The following is a 21,331-nucleotide window of genomic DNA, read 5'->3' on the forward strand; positions in this document are numbered from 1 at the left end:
ATGATGATGCATGTCTGGGCAGCTCTTAACACCCGGCTCAGAGAAACATGCCTTCATGGCAAAGGTCCCAAAGAGGCAGACGCAGTTCTTCCTCCACAAAATATTAAAGCAGCACACAGGAGTTGGCTTTCAAAATCACAAAACACAGGCCATGAAGCTAGGAGCAGCTTACTTACCACGCCCTTTCTCAGGCCCTGAGCGCTCTTTCTCCTCAGCCCCCCATCCTTCCTCTGTAATTGGAAAGATTATCAACTGCCTTTTCCCGACTACCTTGTCCTCCCATAGATCCTCCTTATTCCCTGTGACAAGTCCCTACTCCTTTTGGCAGTGGTATACTTAAACTCAGAAATAGACACTAGAGGCACTTTTTTGACCAAGGGAGCCCAGCTTCTGGTCTCCAGCCCACTTCATTATCCAACCCAAATCTCTGCCCCTCCCACGGAGCCCAGAAGGCACAGCTGGAGAGCCTCCCTTTCCTGCAGGGCAGCACACTCACTCCCGCATCCTCCAGCCAGGCCGGTCTTCTTGGCATGCTCAGCCAACCCCGCCCTGCTTCCACCTTGTTAATATTCTGAGACAGGCAGTCTAGATATTCCAATGCCAGGTTGAGAAGAGAACCCCAGGTGTCAAACAACAAATCTAGGTCTGGACTGGAATGTTTCCAGTGCATTTTGAAGCCTGTAGTGTGAATTAGCTGAGAAGCAGGAGACAGGAGAAGAAAAGTAATCACAGCAAAAAGTACTCTCAATTGAAGGAGAAAGGGGAACTAGAAACAGGGTCAGGGAATGGGGGTGGGGGGAGAGGAGTTGTGTCTCGGGTTTCTTTGGCCAGAAAGGATTTGTACAAATTCAGTTATGTCCCCGTTTGGCCCTACAGTCAGCCAGTTTCTTGACAGAAAGGGAAAACAAACAAACAAAAACACCTCAAAAATATTGGACTAGTTGAATGATACCCAGAGACAGCTATAAACCAAACTCACACAGCTGCAGCCAGCGTTTCCAGAGTGCTTTTCATTTCTGCAAAGGATGTGGAGTTGCTCATGTACCTCCAGTTCTGACTGGCATATCTCTGTGCAATCTTAGGACCTCTACCTCTGACCAACTCTTTTCCAAATGAGTACACAGTATGGACAAGCTTAGGGATCCTGCTAGGTCACTGCCCCAGACTGGGACAAAGCTAAGTTTAGGGGCCACCTCCTACAATGAGGACTCAGTCCAGGAGGTGGGCTGCTTTTAACTCTTCTGAATGCCATGATGTCCTCATATCATAGTGTTTGAGACATTTAGACCTTCCTTACCTTTCAGATGTTGACAAATGCCCACCTTCAAAAGACACTAAATTATGTTTTTGTTTTTGTGTTTTTATGATACTGAGGTTGTTTTTGGACTCAGGGCCTACGCCTTGAACCACTCCATCAGCTCTTCTTTTTTTGGGGGTCTTGTGAACTATTTGTCTGGGCTGGTTTTGAACCACAATCCCTCTTATCTCTGCCTCCTAAGTAGTTAGAATTACAGGTGTGAGCCACTGGTGCCCACCTAAATTATCTTCTTTCATTCTCTCCAAAAAAGTAAAAGAAAACCAGGCCAGGAGGTCAAAGAGACACATGAACATAATTTATTAAATTCATCATACAAAGAATATGTCACAGAAAAACTACTAGACTTGTAAGGGACATGGAGATCATCTGGCCTGGCTCCCTCAGTTTACAAATGAGGGATGACTGCTTGAAGTCCAGAACATCATTATGCACGAAGCAGAATGAAAGGCCAGTCCTGATCACAGAAACACACAGATTTAAGGCTTCTGAGCCAAGAAGAGCCTAAGACTAAATCCATATTTACTTTTAATCTTTCTGTGTCCTATAGTACCACATTCTGACTCTTACCTACTTTTTGAGGCTGCAGAAACACGATGAGCGACAAGGTCATTCAAAGCCAGGATAAAGACCAATTGTAGAGCAGCGGGGTTCACAGAGGTTAGGGAAGAACCCATCCCTGCTCCCAAAAATGTCCCGATAGCCCTGTTCCCCCAAACATCAGCTCAGGGATTGCATGCTTGCCTTCCTGAAGCACGGATCAATGGACTTTGGAGGAGGAAAGAAGATTTATCACAATGTCATTCTGAAACAAGGCCAACGAGAATACTGTTCCTAGTCTCAAACAAACCCAAATACCTCAAGAGAAGTCTATGGAACTTTGGTATTAAGTCAATTGTGAGATGTAAGCAAAAACACCAATAACTTAGCAAAATAAATATGGTAAAGCTTTTCCTGGGAGTGATGTAACTCAGTGAAAACATAGGTTTTAGGCTCAGAAAGACTGAGCTGTGCCTTTCAGTGCACATCAGGGAAAAACTCAAAGAGATTCCAGGGTTTTCACAGCAGAGAGAAGTCACACAAAGCCCTACAGAATCTGCCTGCTAAGAGCTACTCTCTGAAGAAAGACAAGGCTGTCAGGTCAAAGTTTAGGTTCCCTGACTCTGACCAGGCCTGGACAGATAGCCCCAATGTCTGTCTTGAGGAGGCCCAGGTCAGCATGGGCTGAGTGTGGAGTAAGTAGAAAAACAGTTTCTTGCTAAGACTGAGCTGTGTATATAGAAGGAATTCATTCCCCCAGGATATACTCCAATCACTCTGGACACCTGTGCCTACAGCTTTTAGGGTTGAGACAAATCTTGTCACCTCTTTCAACCCGATGAGGGCCTGGCTTCGGCCAGCTGGACTTCAGCGTACAGCAGAAGGGAGGCTCAGCTACATAGAAAAATAGTAATAATACACAAATGAGGATATTGCTCTGGCTCCTGCTGGCAGGATAACATCTTCCAAAGGGCTGTAGTGTCCAGAGGAGGCGTTTACACTCCATCTGCCCAACAAACAGAGGACAGGAGCTTGGGACTGGCAGGACACATGAACCCCAAGTCCTGGATGCAGCCGAGGAACAGTTAGGAAGTCAAAGTCAGTGTTAACAGCCTACAGAGGTGGCGGGCTTCTCCCAGGCAAGAGGAGGAAGTAATGGTGACATCCATCTCCTCCATTTCCTCACAGCTCAGGTTTCCACCACTCGGATAAGAGGCATGGGCTTCGGACTGGGAGGCTTGGATATCCTAACACTGGGAAGAAAGTTAGAAACAGTGAGTGCTCTCTTGTTCCTACCCATTTTTTTTTTTTTTTTCAGTACTGGGGTTTGAACTCAGAGCCTACACCTTGAGCCATTCCTCCAGCCCTTTTTTGTGAAGGGTTTTTTCAAGATAGGGTCTTGGGAACTATTTGCCCAGGGCTGGCTTCAAATCATGATCCTCCTGATCTGTGCCTCCTGAGTAGCTAGGATTACAGGCATGAACCACCAGTGCCCAACTGTTGCCCACCCCACCCTTTACATAGCCTCTCTTCCACATTTGCCTCTGGAATCCTATACTTCAGTGTTGGTTGGTCTCTTGAGTTCCAAGTGCTTTGAAACAGTAATTTTTAGTAACAATGAAGACAAAATTTGGGGCATAATACATTTGTCTGGTGGCAGGGGTGATAAAAAGAGGGGCAATTAAACAACAGAGAAGTGGGTATAGCTGTGATTTTGAAGCAAAGAAAACCTCTTTAGCTGGATGCCAGTGGCTCATGCCTGTAATCCTAGTTACTTGAAGCCAGCATGGACAAATTGTTCGTGAGAACCCCATCTCAAAAAACCTTCACAAAATTAGGGCTGGTGGAGTGGCTCAAGGTGAAGGCCCTAAGTTCAAGCCCCAGTACCGCAAAAAAAAAGAAAAAGAAAAACTCTTCAGAAATACATATATATGTACATATGGTATTTGTAAAGTGAAAATATTACAAATAAATTTTGCACACAATCTCAAGGGGTTCATACACCTGCAAGAACCTATTCATGGTCCTCCTTGGGTTCATGGTATCAGACGTCACTCTAAATAAATTCGAAAATGTTCTGGTAGAGAATGGCTTGGATCAGAGACTGAGAGAAGAAAGTTGAACTTAAATGAGCCTTATTCTTGTCTTAAAACTTAAAGGTTTTGCAGAGTTCAGTCCCTTCTTTCTTCCTGTCCCCCCTTCCTGCTTGGGCCACTCCATTCACACACACTTACCTGCCCAGGTTCTCTGTCTTGGCCCGGGTCTGGGTGCTGAAGTTGCTGTGACTGATCTGTTTCTCAATCAAATGTTCCATCCGGTCATGCATCTCTAAGTTCTGTAATACAAGCTCTGGGGTTACAATGGGTCTTTTTCTGGCTTGCCATGTGTCATACTTAGTTAGCTCCTTCTGGTCTCTCCATCTCTCTTCAGTGTGGGTTTACACCCATGCATGCTACCACCTGGGTATCCTCTCCCTTCACCTTCATCATCATAGATTGCTCTCTTCCTCTAATATCTGCTCATCAATAATTCTGCAACACTGAACATTTCCTGTATCTCCTCTCCTGAATATAGTTTCCTATTGTCAGTTGAGATATTCACTTGCCTTTGTCAATATGCTATTCTATTAAGTATTCTTAGGGTGTTTTTGGTTTTTTTTTAAATATATTTTATCTCTAACTAGACTGCAAACACTCTAAAGACAAACAATCCTGTCTCTCATTTATCTCCTCTACTACAACAATCTTCACAAAGTGACTGGCAAAGTGATCTGCAGGTACTTAACAGATAGGAAGGCCTCAGTAGTAAAGCAGATATTAGACTAGGAAGACAACTCAGTAGCTAATTGAGCCCATCACCTTAGCCATGGAGAGGACTCCAACTATAGAATGCCTCTTCTTCCTTCAAAACCACGCTCTACTGTCAACTCATCTGTAAAGGCCATATGGTCAGAATGTGTCCTGGCAGGCAGCTTGTACCATGATGCTATGTCTCTTGAAGGTAAGAGCAGGTCTTACCATTGTTAGTAACTCCCTGAAGGTTCTCAGAAAATGTTTATGGTGCAATACACCCAGATATATACTTCTGAGCAGCAGCTAGACAAGACAAAGACTCCCTTCATAACCACTCTCTCCCTGTGTCCAGGCTTCCCAAGGATACTATTCCCTGCTGGGGCTACCCAGTACACAAACCTCTGCCTCCAGATAGGCGATTTTCTCCTTGAGTTCCTGGATGATGGCATCCTTTGACTGGATCACAGCTTTTGAATTCTGGAGCTGCAAAGATGTAAGAGACATTGGAATTCATTTTGTAGCGACTTATTACACACCCACTAAATTTCACCCTAGCTGCTGGAGAACCCAACAGAGATGAAAGACAGAGCTCTGTAATTCTCATGATTTCATTAGCTTTTCATTTGCTATTTAGTCAATAGCAAACTCTTGATTATCTCAGAGGTAGAGAATAATGGAGTGAGAAGGGAAGACTACCTTCATAATCCAAAATATATAATGAATGATTCAAAACCCATTTCATTTGGCTTTAGAAAATACAAATTATTCATTCAGAAAATATTTATTGAGTGCCTGCCATATTACAGATCTTGTTTTAAACAAGATCTGTAAATAAATAACACAAATGGAGCTAACATGAAAGAAATATGCCCTCTCAATTAAAAGGGCTTAAGTTATCAAAACAATTTTGCAATTTGGCATATCCTGAATATGTTATCCTAAAGCTCAGGCAAGGTAAGGCAGGAAATCTACTATGAGGCACAAAGACTAATAATCTTCACACAGATAACTAAGTTTACTACTACTCAGTTACTAGCACTCTTCAGAATATAAAGGAGACTAAACTTCTCCTTCCTTTCCAATTGGAAAGCAAAAGCCAAATGGCCAAAGAAGTAGGGGGAAAACAGAGGAAAAGTAAATTCCAAAAACTCAAAGCCTAGTAATTGGTAGCTATAAATGTTTTATGGGAACACATGACTATTAAGTCAAGCTGTCTAGGAGAATAAATAAAAACATAGAGTTGGGTTTATAACCCAGGGAAGGTTAAGATCTGACCCTGTTACCTGCTCTATCATTTGCCGAACTTTGCGCTGTTGACTCTTGAGCATGTCATCCAAGTGGTGGATCTTCTCCCGTAACGCAGCCACTTCCTTTTCGAGGGTAGCAGCCCTGAGGATAAAGACCAGAAGGCTGAGGCAAGGGGAAAAGGTGTCTTCTCTACTCATTCACAGGAGGAGTCTTTTGCTTAGGAGGTTCAAACCAAGTGTGAGTGAGTCTTTTGCTTAGGAGGTTCAAACCAAGTGTGATTCCTTCTGCTTAATTCCCCAGCAATCTGCCCTAAAGAACAGGTGGTAAGTCACCTCACAACATCACATTGGAGCCATCCTGAGAAGTTGTCTAGTCCAAATGAGGAAAGTGTGACTCGGGGAGGCTAAAAGGGATAAGTCATTCTGGATATCTCTAGAGAGTAAAATCAGAATCATTAGGTAGATGTCCCAGGGAGGCAGTTTTTATATTAACACAGGAAAAACTAAGTGGTAAGGCTGTTGGAAAGTGGGCTACCTCATGTATGATGAATTGTCCCTTATTATTGGGAAGATTTAAGTAGGAACTGGGATGTTTATACCTAACAACACTAAGTTATTGGCAGGGATTTTGTATCAGGAGGGAGATAAGATTTGAAGACATTTAAAGCCGCTTCATGTAATTGTTTCTAAGGCTCTTGATTTTTAAATCACTACTGGTTCCTTTGCATTCTAAACAGACTAAGACAAGCTCCCCAATAAGATAGTTATTATTTTGGTCTCTGTCCCCAGTTCCTGATATAGAGTTCCTAAAATTCTGTCAATCTTAAGCATAGGAGTAATGGGGCATGTTTTATTATAGTACTTGGTCTTGGTTTGTGGCTCCTGAAAAGATCCTTGAATCTCCAGGAATGAATGGTAAGAGTGTCTTTTTATCATAATGAACTGACTTTGTGGCTGGGGTCCCTGGATAGCTTCAGGGTGGGGGTTAGTCACCAGAAAGACCAAAGTATGATTAAAAGGTTGGTAATTTCAGCACCACTCTAACCTCTGGGGGTTTGTTTATTTAGTTATACATTTTTTACAGTACTGGGGTTTGAACTCAGGACCCCATGCTTGCTAGGCAGGCATGCTACCACTTCAGCCATTCCGACAGCTCAGACAGGGCGTTTAAGTTAACCACCAGTGGCCAATGATTTACTCCACCATGCCTATATAATGGAATGTCTACTAAAAATCCTACAAAAGGTGTTTAAAGAGCTTCCAGGTTAATGAGTGCATCTACGTGCAAGAGGGCCACCTAACCTAACTCCCTGTAGACAGTAGTTCCTGCATCCCTCTGGACCTCTCCTTATATATATCTGCATCTCTCTGTTCAATTGAATATTAAGTAAAGTGTTTCTTGAGTTTTAGAAGCTATTATAACAAATTATCAAACCTAAGGGGCCAATTGGGGTCCCCAGTTTGTAGCCAACTGGTAGAAGAATGTGTGTACCTTTGACTTAGGAATTGCAACTGACATCTAAAGTGGGGTCAATCTTATGGGAATGAATCCTTAATCTATGGGATTTGTACTCTCTCTGGATTGTCTCAGAAGTGAATTAAATTGTGAAATACCCAATCAGTGTCAATACAGACAGAGAATTGCTTAGTGTAGAAACCTGCACATTTTGGTGTCAAGAGTGTTGTAAGTAGAGGAACAGTTTTCCTTTAGTTACGCTATGTGGAAGAGTATCCAGGAGACCTGTTAAGAGCTACAGATACTCCTCAGTCTGCCTGAGGAAGCTGACAAGTGTGTGCTGCTAGAGGGTGGGCAGTACTCAGGGCAGGATGGGATACAATGCAATCTGAGACATTCCACATCCTCCCTAAACTTCACACATTCTAAGTTTCCACCCTCAGCACTCCAATTCCCTATTACTTAGTATCCTTTATTTAGAAAATCAGCATTTAGGCTAGGCATAGTGGCTCATGCCTGTAATCCTAGCTAATTGAGAGGTAGAGATTAGAAGGATTTCAGTTTGAGGCTAGCCCAGGCAAATAGTTTGTGAGACCCCATCTCCAAAATAACCAGAACAAAATGGATTAGAAATGTGGCTCAAGTGGTAGAGTGCCTGCTTTGCAAGCATAAAGCTCTGAATTCAAACCCTAGGCAACCAAAAAAAAAAGGTATGTTTGCATATAACCTATGCACACCTCCAGCATAAGTAATCTAGATTAATTATAGACCCCAAGTATTGTAGGTATACAATTAAATACTACATAATAGTAGTTATACTGCTTTTTTAGGGAACAATGGCAAGAAAAAAGTCTGTACATATTTAGTAAAGACATAATTCCTCCCCACCTCCCACGTTTTCAATCCCTACTTTGTTGAATCTGCAGTTGTAGAACCCACAGATACAGAGGGCCAATTGTAATTTAAAGTAATTCTGAAAAAAAAGTAATTCTGATATGGAATCACATCAGAAAGGACGCTACAATAAGATTCATTTTTTCATGTCAGGAAGGTCAAATCTAGGTTGTTCTAGAGAAAAATACCCTTTGAAGAATGAGGGGTTCTGGTTGTATCTCTTAATGTTGGAATTCCTTAGAAAGTCCTTCAGGTAATGTCTGTTGAACTAAAAAAAAAAAAGGTCCAGCTTATACAATAGCAATCAGACCCACTATGCTGATGTTAAATTTCACTTACTATCTAAGATCTTATAAATTCATTTATTTATTTAGAGACAAGGTCTTGCTAAGTTTCCCAGGCAGACCTTGAACTCACAATCTTCCTGCCTCAGCTTTCCCAGTAGCTAGGATTATAAACACACATCACAATACTGGGTGAAAGCTTATTTACAAATTAACAACAGCAGAAAGAATTTCCAAATTCCTGAAGACTGAGAAGACACAACCTTTGCTCTGTTAGTTTTATTGTTCTGGAGCCTCTCCGATCCCTCTGGTCAGAAGAATTTGCAAAACCCTCTAACCTTAGAGGTTGAAAATACCTGAGTGATCCTCTATATGCTACTGAGGAGAGGTGGTTTTTCTATCTGAATTGAGCAACAGGAAGTCTTCTTCTATCTTTCATCAGCACAACTACACAGGAAGTTATCTGGCCCTCAAGTAGCTTACAGTCAGTTTCTACTTCAGGAGGAGGAAACATCTAGCAGAATTATCTGTGGAATGAGAGGCTGAGTTCTTGACCAGCTCTCCCTTTGACCCTGGCTCTAAAACTATAGAAACCTTTTCTTTCAGTTATTGCCCCATGGAAAGTGAACTTCTTACAGATGGCAGCCTTCCCAAGAGCATCTCCCTGGGTGGGGCTCCACCCTGAGCAAGCATGTTGTGAGTCAGAGCTGGAAGATCTGATGTCAGCACCAGCTTCCTCCTGCAGCCGTGGGAGCTGCAAGGCTGCACAGCCCACCCTATGTTCCCTGCCCCCCAACCTCATAGTGAATGAGAGCTCTTACTTTTCTTGTTCTGCTTGGCATTCATCATTCTTGCTCCGAAGTTCCTCTAGGGCCATCTCCCCTTCCCTGACTTTCGCCAGTAAGGACTGATGCTCCTGGGTGGGCCAGAGGAAGGGACACTTAGTATGAGCAGGTGGCAACAGTTTCTGTGTTTGGGGTGAGATGGTACTAGGGCTGGGGCTCCATCCCAACTGGGACTGGGATAGCTGCCAAAGAGCAGCAGGCCAAGCTGGTTTGATGGGTCGCCCTCCCTGTAGGGATAGCCCTTCCCACTCTCAGTACATAGAAACTTCCCAGCCTCACCCAGCTGCCCAGAGGGAGAACTGGCCCTGCATTATGCAAGCCCACCTGCCAGCTCTGGAGGCCAATCCCCAAGAAAGAAGCAGGTCAAGTGGCTGCTAAGGAACAGGCTTCAAAAGCCCAAAAAGGGCATCTAAAAACCAGACCAAAGTGGACATGGGTTCAACTCTAGGAGGAGAATGAAGCTGGATAAGCAAAGGAGCTTTCCTTCTTTAAAAACTAAAAAGGTATTCAAAAGGATGTGTCAAAGCTATGAAGAGAGCCTTTTTGGAATTGTTTAGAGAGAGCCATAGCAGCCATCTGAATCAACCCTAGAGCCCAACTGTAGTCTAGGCTCTGAAACCAGAGCCTCCAACCATTACCATCTCCATCCCCAGCAAGCGCCTCTGCAGTTCCCCGACTTCTGCCTCTTTCTGCTCCACTCTGTCCTCCTCTCTTTGAAGGGCCACATTACTCTGTTCTGCTTCTCGCTGGTACCGGCTAAGTGTGACCTATGACACAGAACGGGCATGTAGTCAGTGGTGGGGAAAAGGAGGCAAACATGATAAAAACCTTAGGTAAGAATCCAGATACCTGAGGTGGCTCTGGAGCCATGATGGAAGAAGGGACAAATATGTGGTGAGCACATCATCACCTCCCATCCCTATTCAGGCCTACCTTGAGACTAACTTACCCCTCATAGATTAATTCTGTCTCCAAGGTTAACTGGCACACAGTTCATGGAGATCCTCTTTAAAAGAGTGGCACTTGGTATCCATGAGCACCACTTTTCAGATGGGTGACTTCTTCAACATCCCCATGAATCCTCCAGTGCCACCCAAGCTTAACCCGATGCTGTAGCTTTCCTACTAATTCAGAGCAATATAGTCCAGGGGAAGATATGTCCTTCCTTCTGTTTTTTTAACTCTTCCTCACCCTCATATCAAGGCCAATACATCATCAAAAAAGGTTTACTAAGCACCAGGAAGAATTTGTCTTTTTATCAAAGATGAGAAACCAATTTGGAAAGGACAGAGCAGAATTTTAGTATGTTCAAATGAAAAAGTAAGAACTTGCTTCTTTCTTCCCATCTGCATTTCCTCAACTCCTACTAGTCCTCAGTTAGACATCTCTTCCAATGGGGAGCCTTCCAGGCCTAGGGGAGGAGCTCTCAGGGGACACAGAGCACTTTCCCCTCAGAGCACTAAGCAGATTTTGCCCAGGCTCTTGTGTATACCCCTGAGTAGACAGTCAGCTTCATGATGGCACTGACCTTGAGTCCACCCACACTTTCAGAGCTCCACATAGTACCTTCTATGCAGTGACTGCTTAATAAGGTCAAGAATGGAATGATGATTATTTAGTCCAACCCGTTCCTTTTTGAAAGTAAAGGCCAACTGACCTATTCAAGGTTACAAAGTTAAGAGAATGACAGGGTCAGTGCTACAATTCAGGCATTTCACTAACCATTTCACTGCTTCCCACTTGCCCTACACTGTTTCCTCATCATTTGCTATAAGAGATTCTAGGTAACTTTTGGAAGGCCTTTCCAGCCCTGGGAAAATAACACGAGCATCCAGTTTGTCTGGCTCCTCTCAGAATCAGGATCAGGAAGGAGAAAGCACACAACAGGATGTTGTGTGTTGGATGTGTCCACACTACACACTGGCCTGGTCCAGAGCAAATTCCAGATAGCAAGCAGCCAGCAGAATGGGAAGCCCATGCTTAATAGCAGGCTATTTTCATGGTAATTGACAACCTTGTCCTTCCTTACACTCCCGGTTCAGCAAAGAAGACAGAGTCCAATTCATTAGGACAAGTTGACAAACACTCTCACATAACCCATATGGGTCTAAAACCAGCCAGCTCCATGGCCAAGAACTTAAAAACACAGGTCTCTCATCTCAGTACAAGAACACACCACTTAAGTTCATGTGTGCCCAGACCATGATTTTAACAGAGATATGGTCCAAAACCCAATCCCCATTCATAGACTCACAAGAGTGTTTAAAGAAAAAATATAGCCAAGTGTCAGTGGCTTGCTCCTGTAATCCTAGCTACTTGGGAGGCTACTTGGTTTGAGGCCAGCCTAGGCAAAGAGTACACAAGACCCTATCCCAAAAGGACCCAACACACAAAAGGGCTGGTGGAGTGGCTCAAGTGGTAGAGCACCTGCCTACAAGCATGAGGCCCTGAGTTCAAATCCCAGTACAGCTACAAAAAAAAAAAAAAGAAAGAAAGAAAAAATATAGACTCCCTTTCCACAGCTGTCCCGGTAGCTCCAGCCATACTCAAAAGAACCTCTTGATTACAAGAAGGTGTTCCACCTATCCCAATGAGCTGCAGGTGGATGCTATGCACCATGAGGTTAAGAAATAGTCCCTTCTGCACTGTAGCTGGACAGCTGTCAGAAGCCTTCTAGCCTTGGGATACAGTCAGGGCACTTTTGTTCAGGAGAAAGAGACCTTTCCCCGTGTGGTTCAAACTGTCAAGTACTTCTAAGAATTTCCACAACTTCAGAAAGCCTTTCTATGTAGAAATTGCTTTCCAAAATTCACAAGCAGTGCTATAGTTTCAAACTTCCCTTCCTATTTTTTTCAGGGCAAGTAGGAAATAGCTGGTCACCAAGGTGCTACATAACCAACCATAGGGAAATCTGCTTATTAAACTGATTACTAAGAAAAATATAGATTATCTTATATTTCTAAAAATCCTTTTGAATAATAAAGTGTTCTCACATGATGCAGACTCCTTTTTACAAAATTTAGAATTGGTTAAGTTACTTGCGTGGTTACTTTAAATTAACCCTGAGATAGTTTAGCATTCTCAGTACCTTTTTTTTTTTTTAGGGTGGGAGTGGGGTAGAAAAGAGAGAGAGAATTATCTCCTGTTCTCCACGAAGGAAATGGGAGCAAAGACTCCTCTTGGTACCTTTCTTCTGCACTCTCAATCTTTCGCTCAAAAACTCTCTTTTTAAGGGCTGGATGCAGTGTCTCATGCTTATAAGCCCGGCTACTCAGAAGACAGGGAGACCAGCCTGGGCAAAAAGTTAGTGAGAACACATCTCAACCAATAAAGGTGGAAGTGGTAGTGTGTGCCTGTCATCCCAGCTATCTGTGAGGCATAAATAGGAAGATCCCAGTCCCGGCTGCCCCTAGCAAAAACTCGAGACCCTATTTTAAGAATAGCTAAAGCAAAAAGAGTTGTGGGAGAGGCACAAATGATAGGGGACCTGCCTAGCAAAGTGAAGCCCTGTGTTCAAACCCCATTACCAGGGAAAAAAATATTCTCTTTCATTTCCATAAAAGAGTTCAGGCTGGCCTTCCTTTTTTCACCAGCTCCCAGCATGACTAGCCAGAATACAATCCTGTCATAAAATATTTATAACATACAAATACTTTGGGTGTGAACAATATTAGATAACAGATGGCTAGTTATACACAGAATAGTTAGAAAACTGCCCATTGAGCTTCATTTTATACTCAAAGAATTTTCTAGAAAGTATAGAAAACCTTTAAACAGGCTTTCACTCTCTATTTGTAAACTTCTACATTAAAAAAATGTTCTATAATAAACTAATATTAGTTTTTAAAAAATCAACTATCAGCCTAGAAATGTAGCTTAGTGGTATAGCATCTGCCTAGTGTATATGAGGACCTGGGTTTGATCCTCAGTACCACAAAAAAATAAAAATCAACTATAATAATAATAAAGACATTGTTCGAGATCACACACCCTTTTAACTCCACAGGCACAGTTCTTTTTACCAGCACAGATGTACCCATTCATTTAATCCACATCTATGAAACACCCACCTTATGCCACATATTATGCCAGACACTGGGGACTCAGCATGACGGCAATAATCCTTATAATCCTTATCATGGTACACGTAGAAATGACTTCTGAATTAACTACTGTCCCGGACTGGTACTACTGCTTAACACAGTAGATCTGACCTTTGAACTACGGGCAAAACTTGGACAGCAAACCCTGTGATATCCATCCAGGAAAAGGGAAGGCAGACAGAAGTATCCCAGGCCTCAAAGTCTTGCTTTTCCAGTTGGTGGCACTTGGCCAGGAAAACATGAAGTCCATGTCAAGAAAGTCATTGGCACCTGCATCCAGTAGCCCATCTCTTGGGGCACCTTCTCCCCAAATCCCAAATCTCACCTCAAAAGTCACACGGTCTGACTGGTGTTGCCGCTCAGCCTCCTGCAGCTTGGCAAGTAAGTCCTGCACGGTCTTCCTCAAGCTCTCAACATCTTCATTTATATAAGTGTCCATCTACAACCACACAGTGAAGCCACAATGTTTGTGATTTTGTAAGAGAAGGTCTCCTCCCCACCATACTGGCTTGGACCATTTGTAGGGACCACCTTCACAAAAGAATTAACATTGCAACATTGCACCATTGCACAAGGGGAGAGCGTCAATAGTTCTAAGCTACTCATATAAAAGAATTGTCCTTTTATACCTTTCTAAAAGAACTCAGATAGCCTCAAGTGACCCTATTATGACACTCAGTAATTATTTATATACACATCAACCAAATAATTTCTTGCTAGGTAGGCTCTCTACCTCTTGGGCCACTCCACCAGCCCAAAAATGTTTTTTGTAGTTTCTTTTTTTTAACCTGATCCCAGATTCAAAGTTCTCCATTACATTAGTTGATTAATTTTTTTTTGGCAGTACTAAGGCTCAAACTCAGGCCTCACACTTGCTAGGCAGGCACTCTACCACTTGAGCCACCAACTAAATAATTTCTTAACAGGTATGCGTATGCTGTCGTTATGTGTGTATCCTACTTCTCTCTCTCAGACTAGAGCTCTTTGAGTGCAGGGACTATGTTCCCCTTTGGCCTAGGCATCCCCAAGGACAAGAACTATGCCAGGCTCCCATCACAAGGACAACAACCCAGAGAAACATCTTTTACTCTTGTCAATACATAGCACAGAGATCAGCATTAAAAAGGTTACTGATGGATGGACAGATTTAGAGCAAAAACACCCAAGGATCTCAAGAATCTGACTTGATGCAGAAAAAGGTATCTCAATCAAGGTTACTGCTGCATGTCTCTTCTATATATACCCAATTGTGGGCTGGTGTTTAGGGTCTCACCCCCATTTCTGCTGCAAAGGCACATGACACTTCAGTTCCCAACTCCCTGAGAGTCTGACAGAGAATCTGTCCCAGTCTCACACAGTGGAAAGCAGGAACACCTTCACCACAGAGCCCAGAGCCCTCAGCTGGGAGGACAGAGTCGGCTTCCCAGTTGCTTTATTACTGGGTCCTATGGGGCCTCCATTTCTGTATCTGTAAAGCATGGGGGAGATTCCTTAGCATACCCTGCCTTATAGACTGCCTCCAAAATGGTGAGATAATATCATGTAGAATTTTGAGCTAATGACAAGAAAGAAGCCAAACAGATATTACAGTATTATAATCTGTTACCAATAACATATTTGCGAAATATGGTGACTCAACAAAAAAGAAAAATCCAAACTGCATATCTAAAGCAAGTGGCTAGACCACATTTAAAATTAGGATATCAATAAGTTATCTTGTCCATTCCCCAATAACCTGACCTAAGTGGCTGAGCAACTGAAATTGCTTTAAAAGGTTCCTGGAACCTATCTATGATACATTTATTTCAAACAGTATTCTCATAAGACTATTAAATTACATGGAATTTCATGAAGATCTTATTTCTGGGGCTGGGGTGCAGCTCAGTGGTAAAGTGCTTGCCTGCATGTCCAAAGCCCTGGGTTTGATCCCCAGCACCACAAAAAAAAAAGGAAAGAAAGAAAATATTATTTCATCATATGATACAATATGAAGCAAACAAAGAGTTATAAAGTTTTACATGTGAGAAGGAGAAATAACAAACTAATGCAATAACAAACAGATTCTGAACATTAACTGAAGTAATTTTATAGCCATATTTAAAGTCATAGAAAACACCTTACAGTGAGTGGGGGAAGAGGAAAATAGCAGTAAAACCAGTGAAAGCACTTGATGGCACCCCTGATCCCCTGATGGTCATGTGCCATGACTAATGTGCAGATATGACTCCAAATTTTTTGGATATGACCTATTCAAAAAATTACCCTTGGGGCTGGGTGTGTAGCTCTGTAGTAAAGCCCAGGCTTAGGATGCAGGAGGCCTTGGGTTCACCAAAAGCCAAAACCAAAACCAAAGAAAAAACCCCAATGAAACAAAAGCTAAATACAAAGGGAGACCATATATTGGTACAATCTCAATATTGCAAATACTACTTGCAATGAAGAAAACAACAAAGAACATTTTACCAAATCATGGTTTCCTTCGGAGGAGAGGAAAAAAATTGATAGCTTTTCTTCCTTCACTTATCCATATTTCTAGATTTCCCAAATTTTCTATAGTAAGCATGTCTTATATTATTATATAACCACAAAAGTGTAACAAATATCTTTTTTTTAAAAAAGTACAGCCATGGAAGGACATACCATGCAGTTATTCAAAAGAATGACGATCTATATGTATTAACATGGGAAGAAAACTATAATATACTCTTCAATTAAAAAAATTAAGAACAAGCAAGGAATAACATATTTACCATGACCCTGAATTTATAAAATCTGTTATATGCATATATTTATGTACGCATATATAGTATGTTTAATATACATATAGTATTTAAATATGAGTGTCTACACATAGAAAAATACTCTAGAATGCTGGTATTCAACTTTGGTTGAACATCACTTGAAGAGCTTTGTGACAACATTGGAGTTCTGAACTCATGGCTTCAAGCTGGCTAGGCAGGCACTCTACCACCTAAGACATGCCCCCAGCCCTTTCTGCTTTTAGTTATTTTTCAGATAAGGTCTTGTGCTTTTGCCCAGACCACCCTCAGATTGCAATCCTCCTACCTCCACCTCCTGTGTATGTAGGTGCAAGGGTGGACCACTATGTCAAGCTTGTTCTTTAAGATAGGGTCTCACTAACTTTTTGCCCAGGCTGGCCTCCAACTGTAATTCTCCCATCTCTGACTTCCAAGTAACTGGGATTACAGGCATAAGTCACCACTCACAGCTCCTAAAGAACTTTTAAAAGCCCTGCTGGGGGTGGGGGGAGGAGGTGGGGAGGGAGGCGGGGAGGGAGGCAGGGAAGAGAAATGGCCCAAACAATGTATGCACATATGAATAAAAAAATTTTTTTAAATTAACAACAACAACGAAAAAGCCCTGCTGCCCAGGTCACATCTCAGAATAATTACATTATAATCTCTAAGAATGGAACCCAGGTATCATCTTCTTCAAAGCTCCCAAGGTCACTCCAGGTGGCAGCCAAGGCTAAAAGACACTGCTCTAGAAGGATACACCTACTTCAATCTGTGAACAGTGGATACTTCCAAGAAGTAGGTTTGCAGAGAGAGAGAGAAAAAGCGGGGAAAAGAAAGAGAAATAAAGAAAGGGCTCGAGGAGCAGAAGATCCTGCTCCTTGCTAAGCAGCAGTCACTATGTTGTCCCCTCTTACCTACCTCAGGAGGGCTGTTGTACAGGGTTGTGGGACCCTGATTAAAGCCATTTGGCTTTTCTAGGAACACCTGTTCAAAAATAAATAAAACTGATGCTTAAAACAATTTAACCAGCAAACCAACCAACCAATCTCAAAACATTATACTCCTAAAACCTCAAATCACAGAGGGAGGAGGAAGGATGGAAGGAAGTGGGAAGGAGAGAGGGAGAAGGAAGCAGGAAGGAAAAACAGGAAGTAGAGACAGAGTGAGAAAAGGGAGGAAGAAAAGAAAGGAGGAAAGGGTGAGATGAAAGAAAGAGGGAAGAGAAATAAGAAGTATTCCAGTGCTCATGGGAAAATAGAAACCAGAGGAGGTAGAAACCGGCCTTAAGAGGGAAGACTCTAACATTGTGGGGAGGATAAAAGAAACCTCAGACTAAAATCTTTTAGCAAACTGGAAAATGTGAGACCCATTCCTCCTGAGAATACAAGCAGCTGCTTGCTACAAAGTATTTTTTCCTTTGCCCATAGAGATCCTGACAAGGTTTAACAAAGCATAAATCAAAAGAACGGCTTTTGCTACAATTCTTTCCAACCCAAAGCTTGATCATTCATCATATGACTGCTAGTGTGTGCAAACAAGGGGCCTGACTTTTGGGCCAGTCTCTAAGCACATGAAGTTCTTCTGCTACCTGACAAAATGTCTTGCACTAGCCAAATGTGAGATCAGACACTGAAAGTCCTATCTTCGCTAGAGCAAAATGAATAAAGGAATGTCTGGTACACAAAACCTAGTGCATGGCCAAGGCAAAGAGGAGCTTTCCTGGCACCAGCTGCTAGGCTGCCATTCCCTTCTGAAGAAAGACCACCCTGCCCAAACCAAAATGCAAATGGAGATGAAGGTGAAGTCCTAAGGGGATAGCTCTGCTCTCCCGAGGACATTCCTATCCCAGAATTTTGAAAAAGCTGAAAAGCAGGATCCTGAATTATCAATCCCAGAAAATATTTATCCAATCTGTTTGGCCTAGTATTGATGCCTTTGAATTCCACACCCCGGACTGGGCTAGTGATACAGGGACAGGGTGGTCAACCTCTGATCTCTAGGAATTTCCCATCCCAGGGCAGGAGCAGGTGCACATATATATAGGTTGATTCACATTAATCCAAGTGCCTACCTGCTGGAAGCCCTAACTCCATTGTGAGCTCTCAGAGAAGCCAGCGTCCCTCGTATCCTCCCCCTTCCAGGCACTGGTGCTGGATTCAACACCATTCCCTATTACCTCTATCTCCTGCTGGTGGACAGAGTCTCCTGGATCCCTGTCAAGTTTGCTACTTATATCCTCCCGGAGCTTCTGCAGGCAGTTTCTGGCCTGGGGGGGAGGGCAGGATATTTGAGTTTCAGGGTAAGGAAAGAGAACAGCACAAAGTATACCCTACCCTGTACTACTGAGTCTGGCACTGTTCCAAGCACTGGCTGCAAGACACAGGAACCTTGGTTAAATGGGGCTACAGTCTTCCTGCATAAGCAGCAAAAGAAATGAACCCACTAATCTAGTCATCCTAACATTCCAGTTGGGGAGATACAATACAAAAGAGAAATAAGATGTATAGCATGTTATATGGTGGTAAGTGCCAAGGAGAAATATAAGTCAAAGAGGGGCTGGGAAATGCTGGGGAGGGAGGCTGACAATAGTACATGGAAAAGTCTAGGGAGATTGCTAGGCACATGGTACTTAATGGCCAAAAAGGATATTTGACACATGGAAGAGCATGGGGCAATTCAGAGATATAAAGAGAGCAGAAGGGAAAAAACAGAACCCATAAAAGAAGGGAGCCCCTCACATGTTAGGTTTAGAGAAATGGCCTAGGTACTGCCTCAGAGGGAAGGGGTACCCACCTCCTGGATGTACTGGACCTCACTCTTCAGCTGGTTAATATTCTTCTCATGGATCATTTTGTCTCCAGACCTTCCCTTTAAGTATACCTGAAATGAGGACAACACTATGTGGTTAAGAAACTTCATTTTTAAATTAATTCAGAACAAACACACGGCCTCATCTATTTGTAGAAGGAATGTAATTTGTTACCACCAATTTACTAAATGGCAACTTGATGATTCAGATTAGAAAACCTATTAAATACCCTACTAGAAATTTATCCTAATATAAAAAAATTAAGCAAACAAAAGATAACCATATTGTTATACCAATAGTATATAAACATAAATTCATGGAAAGGGGACTGGAATAATGCAAGCCAAACTATTCACTGCGGGTCCTTCTATGAAAGAGGGGTACAAGAGGAAAAATGCTTTGCTCCACATACCATGCTTGAATCTTTTACAATTGAGAAATATTTCTGAGTTATTTGTATTATGAAACATATACAATTTAGTAACATCTACGACCAGAAAATTATTGTATATGGTTGCAAGAGAATGAAAATAGGGGCTGAGGAAGTGGCTCAAGTAGTAGAGTGCCTGCCTAGCAAGCCTGAGGCTATGAATTCAAATCCCAGTACTGAAAAAAAAAAAAAAACCAGACAAAATATCCAACAATGGGTGATTAATTAGATAAATTATAGCAAGTCTTTTTTTTAAACATCCGAAGACTAATGTGGTAGGTTTTCTCAGTGGATGTATGTGATTCCAATTTGTTTTGTTTGTGGTACTGGGATTTGAACTCAGGATCTTGCACTTGCTAGGCAGAAGACACTCTACATGTAAGCCATGCCCACAGCCCATGGCAAGTCTTTAATAGAATACTATGTAGCCATCAAAAACTCATATATCTCTCTATGATTGTAGACACAAAAGATGCCATAATGTATCATTACAGTGTGGGAGGGGGCCCAAGTGTGGTGGTACACACCTATAATTCCAGCTACTCAGGAGGCAGAGGCAGGGTTGGTTGGTTCAAGGCCAGTCTGAGCAAAGATAGTGAGACCCTATCTCAAAAAAAACAAAATACAAACAAAAGGCTGGAGGAGTGGCTTTAGTAGTAAAGTGCTTGCCTAGCACATTCCAGTCCCTGGGTTCAAGTCCCAGTACTACAAAAAGAACATGGGAGGAGGAGATGATAATGGAGTATATTAATACAATTCATTTAAACAAAATTTTTTTTGGTAGTGCTGGGGCTTGAACTCAAGGCCTCATGCTTGCTAGGCAGGCACTCTACCACCTGAGCCACTATTTCATTTTTTAAAAATTATGTATGAGACAATATCTGGGGGAATATACAGTAAGGTGTTAACAATGAATTAGTTTTATCTCCTTTAAGAGCATGCAACTATTTTGAATAGAAAAACAAAATCAAGTAACTAAAGGCATCCAGACTAGAAAGAAAGAAGTAAAACTATCTCTGTTTGCAGAAGATATAACTTTATAGATAGAATATCCTAAGAAATTCACTAAAAAAAAAAAACCCTACAGAATGGAAAAATCCATAAAATAAAATTAAGAAAATTCTGGCCAAGCACGGTGGCTCACACCTGTAATCCTACTTAGGTGGCATAAACAGGAAGATGTGGGTCCAAGCCAGCCTGCAGAAAACCACAAGATCCTATTCAAAAAATAACTAAACCAAAAAGTGTTGGGGATATGGCTCAAATGACAGAATGCCTGCCTAGCAAGTGTGAGGCCTTAAGTTCAAACACCAGCACAGCCAATTTTTTTTTTAAATAAGAGAGCATTCCATTTACAATGGCATTAAAAAAAATCTTATAAATAAACTTAACAAAAAAGCTCAAGAAAACTACAAAATATTGTTGAACATCCCATTTTTATGGATTGGAAGATTGATACTCTCCAAATTGGCCTACAGATTCAACAGAATTCCTATCAAAAGCCAAGCTGGCTTCTTTGCAGAAAACTAAAATGATCCTAAAATTCATAAGGAAATGCAAAGAACTCTGAATAGGAAAAAAAAAAAGCAAAAAGCCTTGAAAAAAGAACAAGGCTAGATTCATATTTGCCATTTTCACTATTAACTATAAAGCTACAGTAATCAAGACAGGGTGGCACTGCCATAAAGACTGACAGGTGCCCCTCCCTGTATAATTAATGTATGCTAGTAAAAATGAGAAAAAATTTAAAAAAGACTAACAGGTAGATCAAGGAAAGAAAACTCAAAGTCCAGAAATAATAATAACGTTGTAATAATATACTAAAATGATTTTTGATAAGAGTGCCAAGGCAATTCA

At 42.0% G+C, this 21,331-nt stretch overlaps 1 protein-coding gene across 13 annotated transcripts in view; it reads right to left on the reverse strand.

The window, feature by feature from the left end:
• Positions 1 to 1,591: 1,591 nt before the first annotated feature.
• Tuft1 (tuftelin 1) overlaps positions 1,592 to 21,331 on the reverse strand; it is a 39,607-nt gene continuing 19,867 nt past the window's right edge. For 6 of the 13 annotated variants that reach the window (XM_074048100.1, XM_074048099.1, XM_074048106.1 and 3 more), the window contains 11 exons: positions 19,029 to 19,115; positions 18,412 to 18,501; positions 17,154 to 17,219; positions 15,315 to 15,392; positions 13,802 to 13,915; positions 10,012 to 10,140; positions 9,350 to 9,444; positions 5,931 to 6,036; positions 5,047 to 5,130; positions 4,090 to 4,190; positions 1,592 to 3,108 (listed from right to left, as the gene is read on the reverse strand). In XM_074048100.1, the coding sequence (XP_073904201.1) occupies positions 3,045 to 3,108; positions 4,090 to 4,190; positions 5,047 to 5,130; positions 5,931 to 6,036; positions 9,350 to 9,444; positions 10,012 to 10,140; positions 13,802 to 13,915; positions 15,315 to 15,392; positions 17,154 to 17,219; positions 18,412 to 18,501; positions 19,029 to 19,115 (1,014 nt within the window). In that variant the 3' untranslated portion in view covers positions 1,592 to 3,044. The remainder of the gene's footprint in view (positions 3,109 to 4,089; positions 4,191 to 5,046; positions 5,131 to 5,930; positions 6,037 to 9,349; positions 9,445 to 10,011; positions 10,141 to 13,801; positions 13,916 to 15,314; positions 15,393 to 17,153; positions 17,220 to 18,411; positions 18,502 to 19,028; positions 19,116 to 21,331) is intronic. The other 7 variants (XM_074048103.1, XM_020155756.2, XM_074048101.1 and 4 more) reach the window with 5 other exon arrangements.

The sequence above is a fragment of the Castor canadensis genome, chromosome 11, assembly GCF_047511655.1.
Source record: "Castor canadensis chromosome 11, mCasCan1.hap1v2, whole genome shotgun sequence".
Taxonomy (NCBI): Eukaryota; Metazoa; Chordata; class Mammalia; order Rodentia; family Castoridae; genus Castor; species Castor canadensis.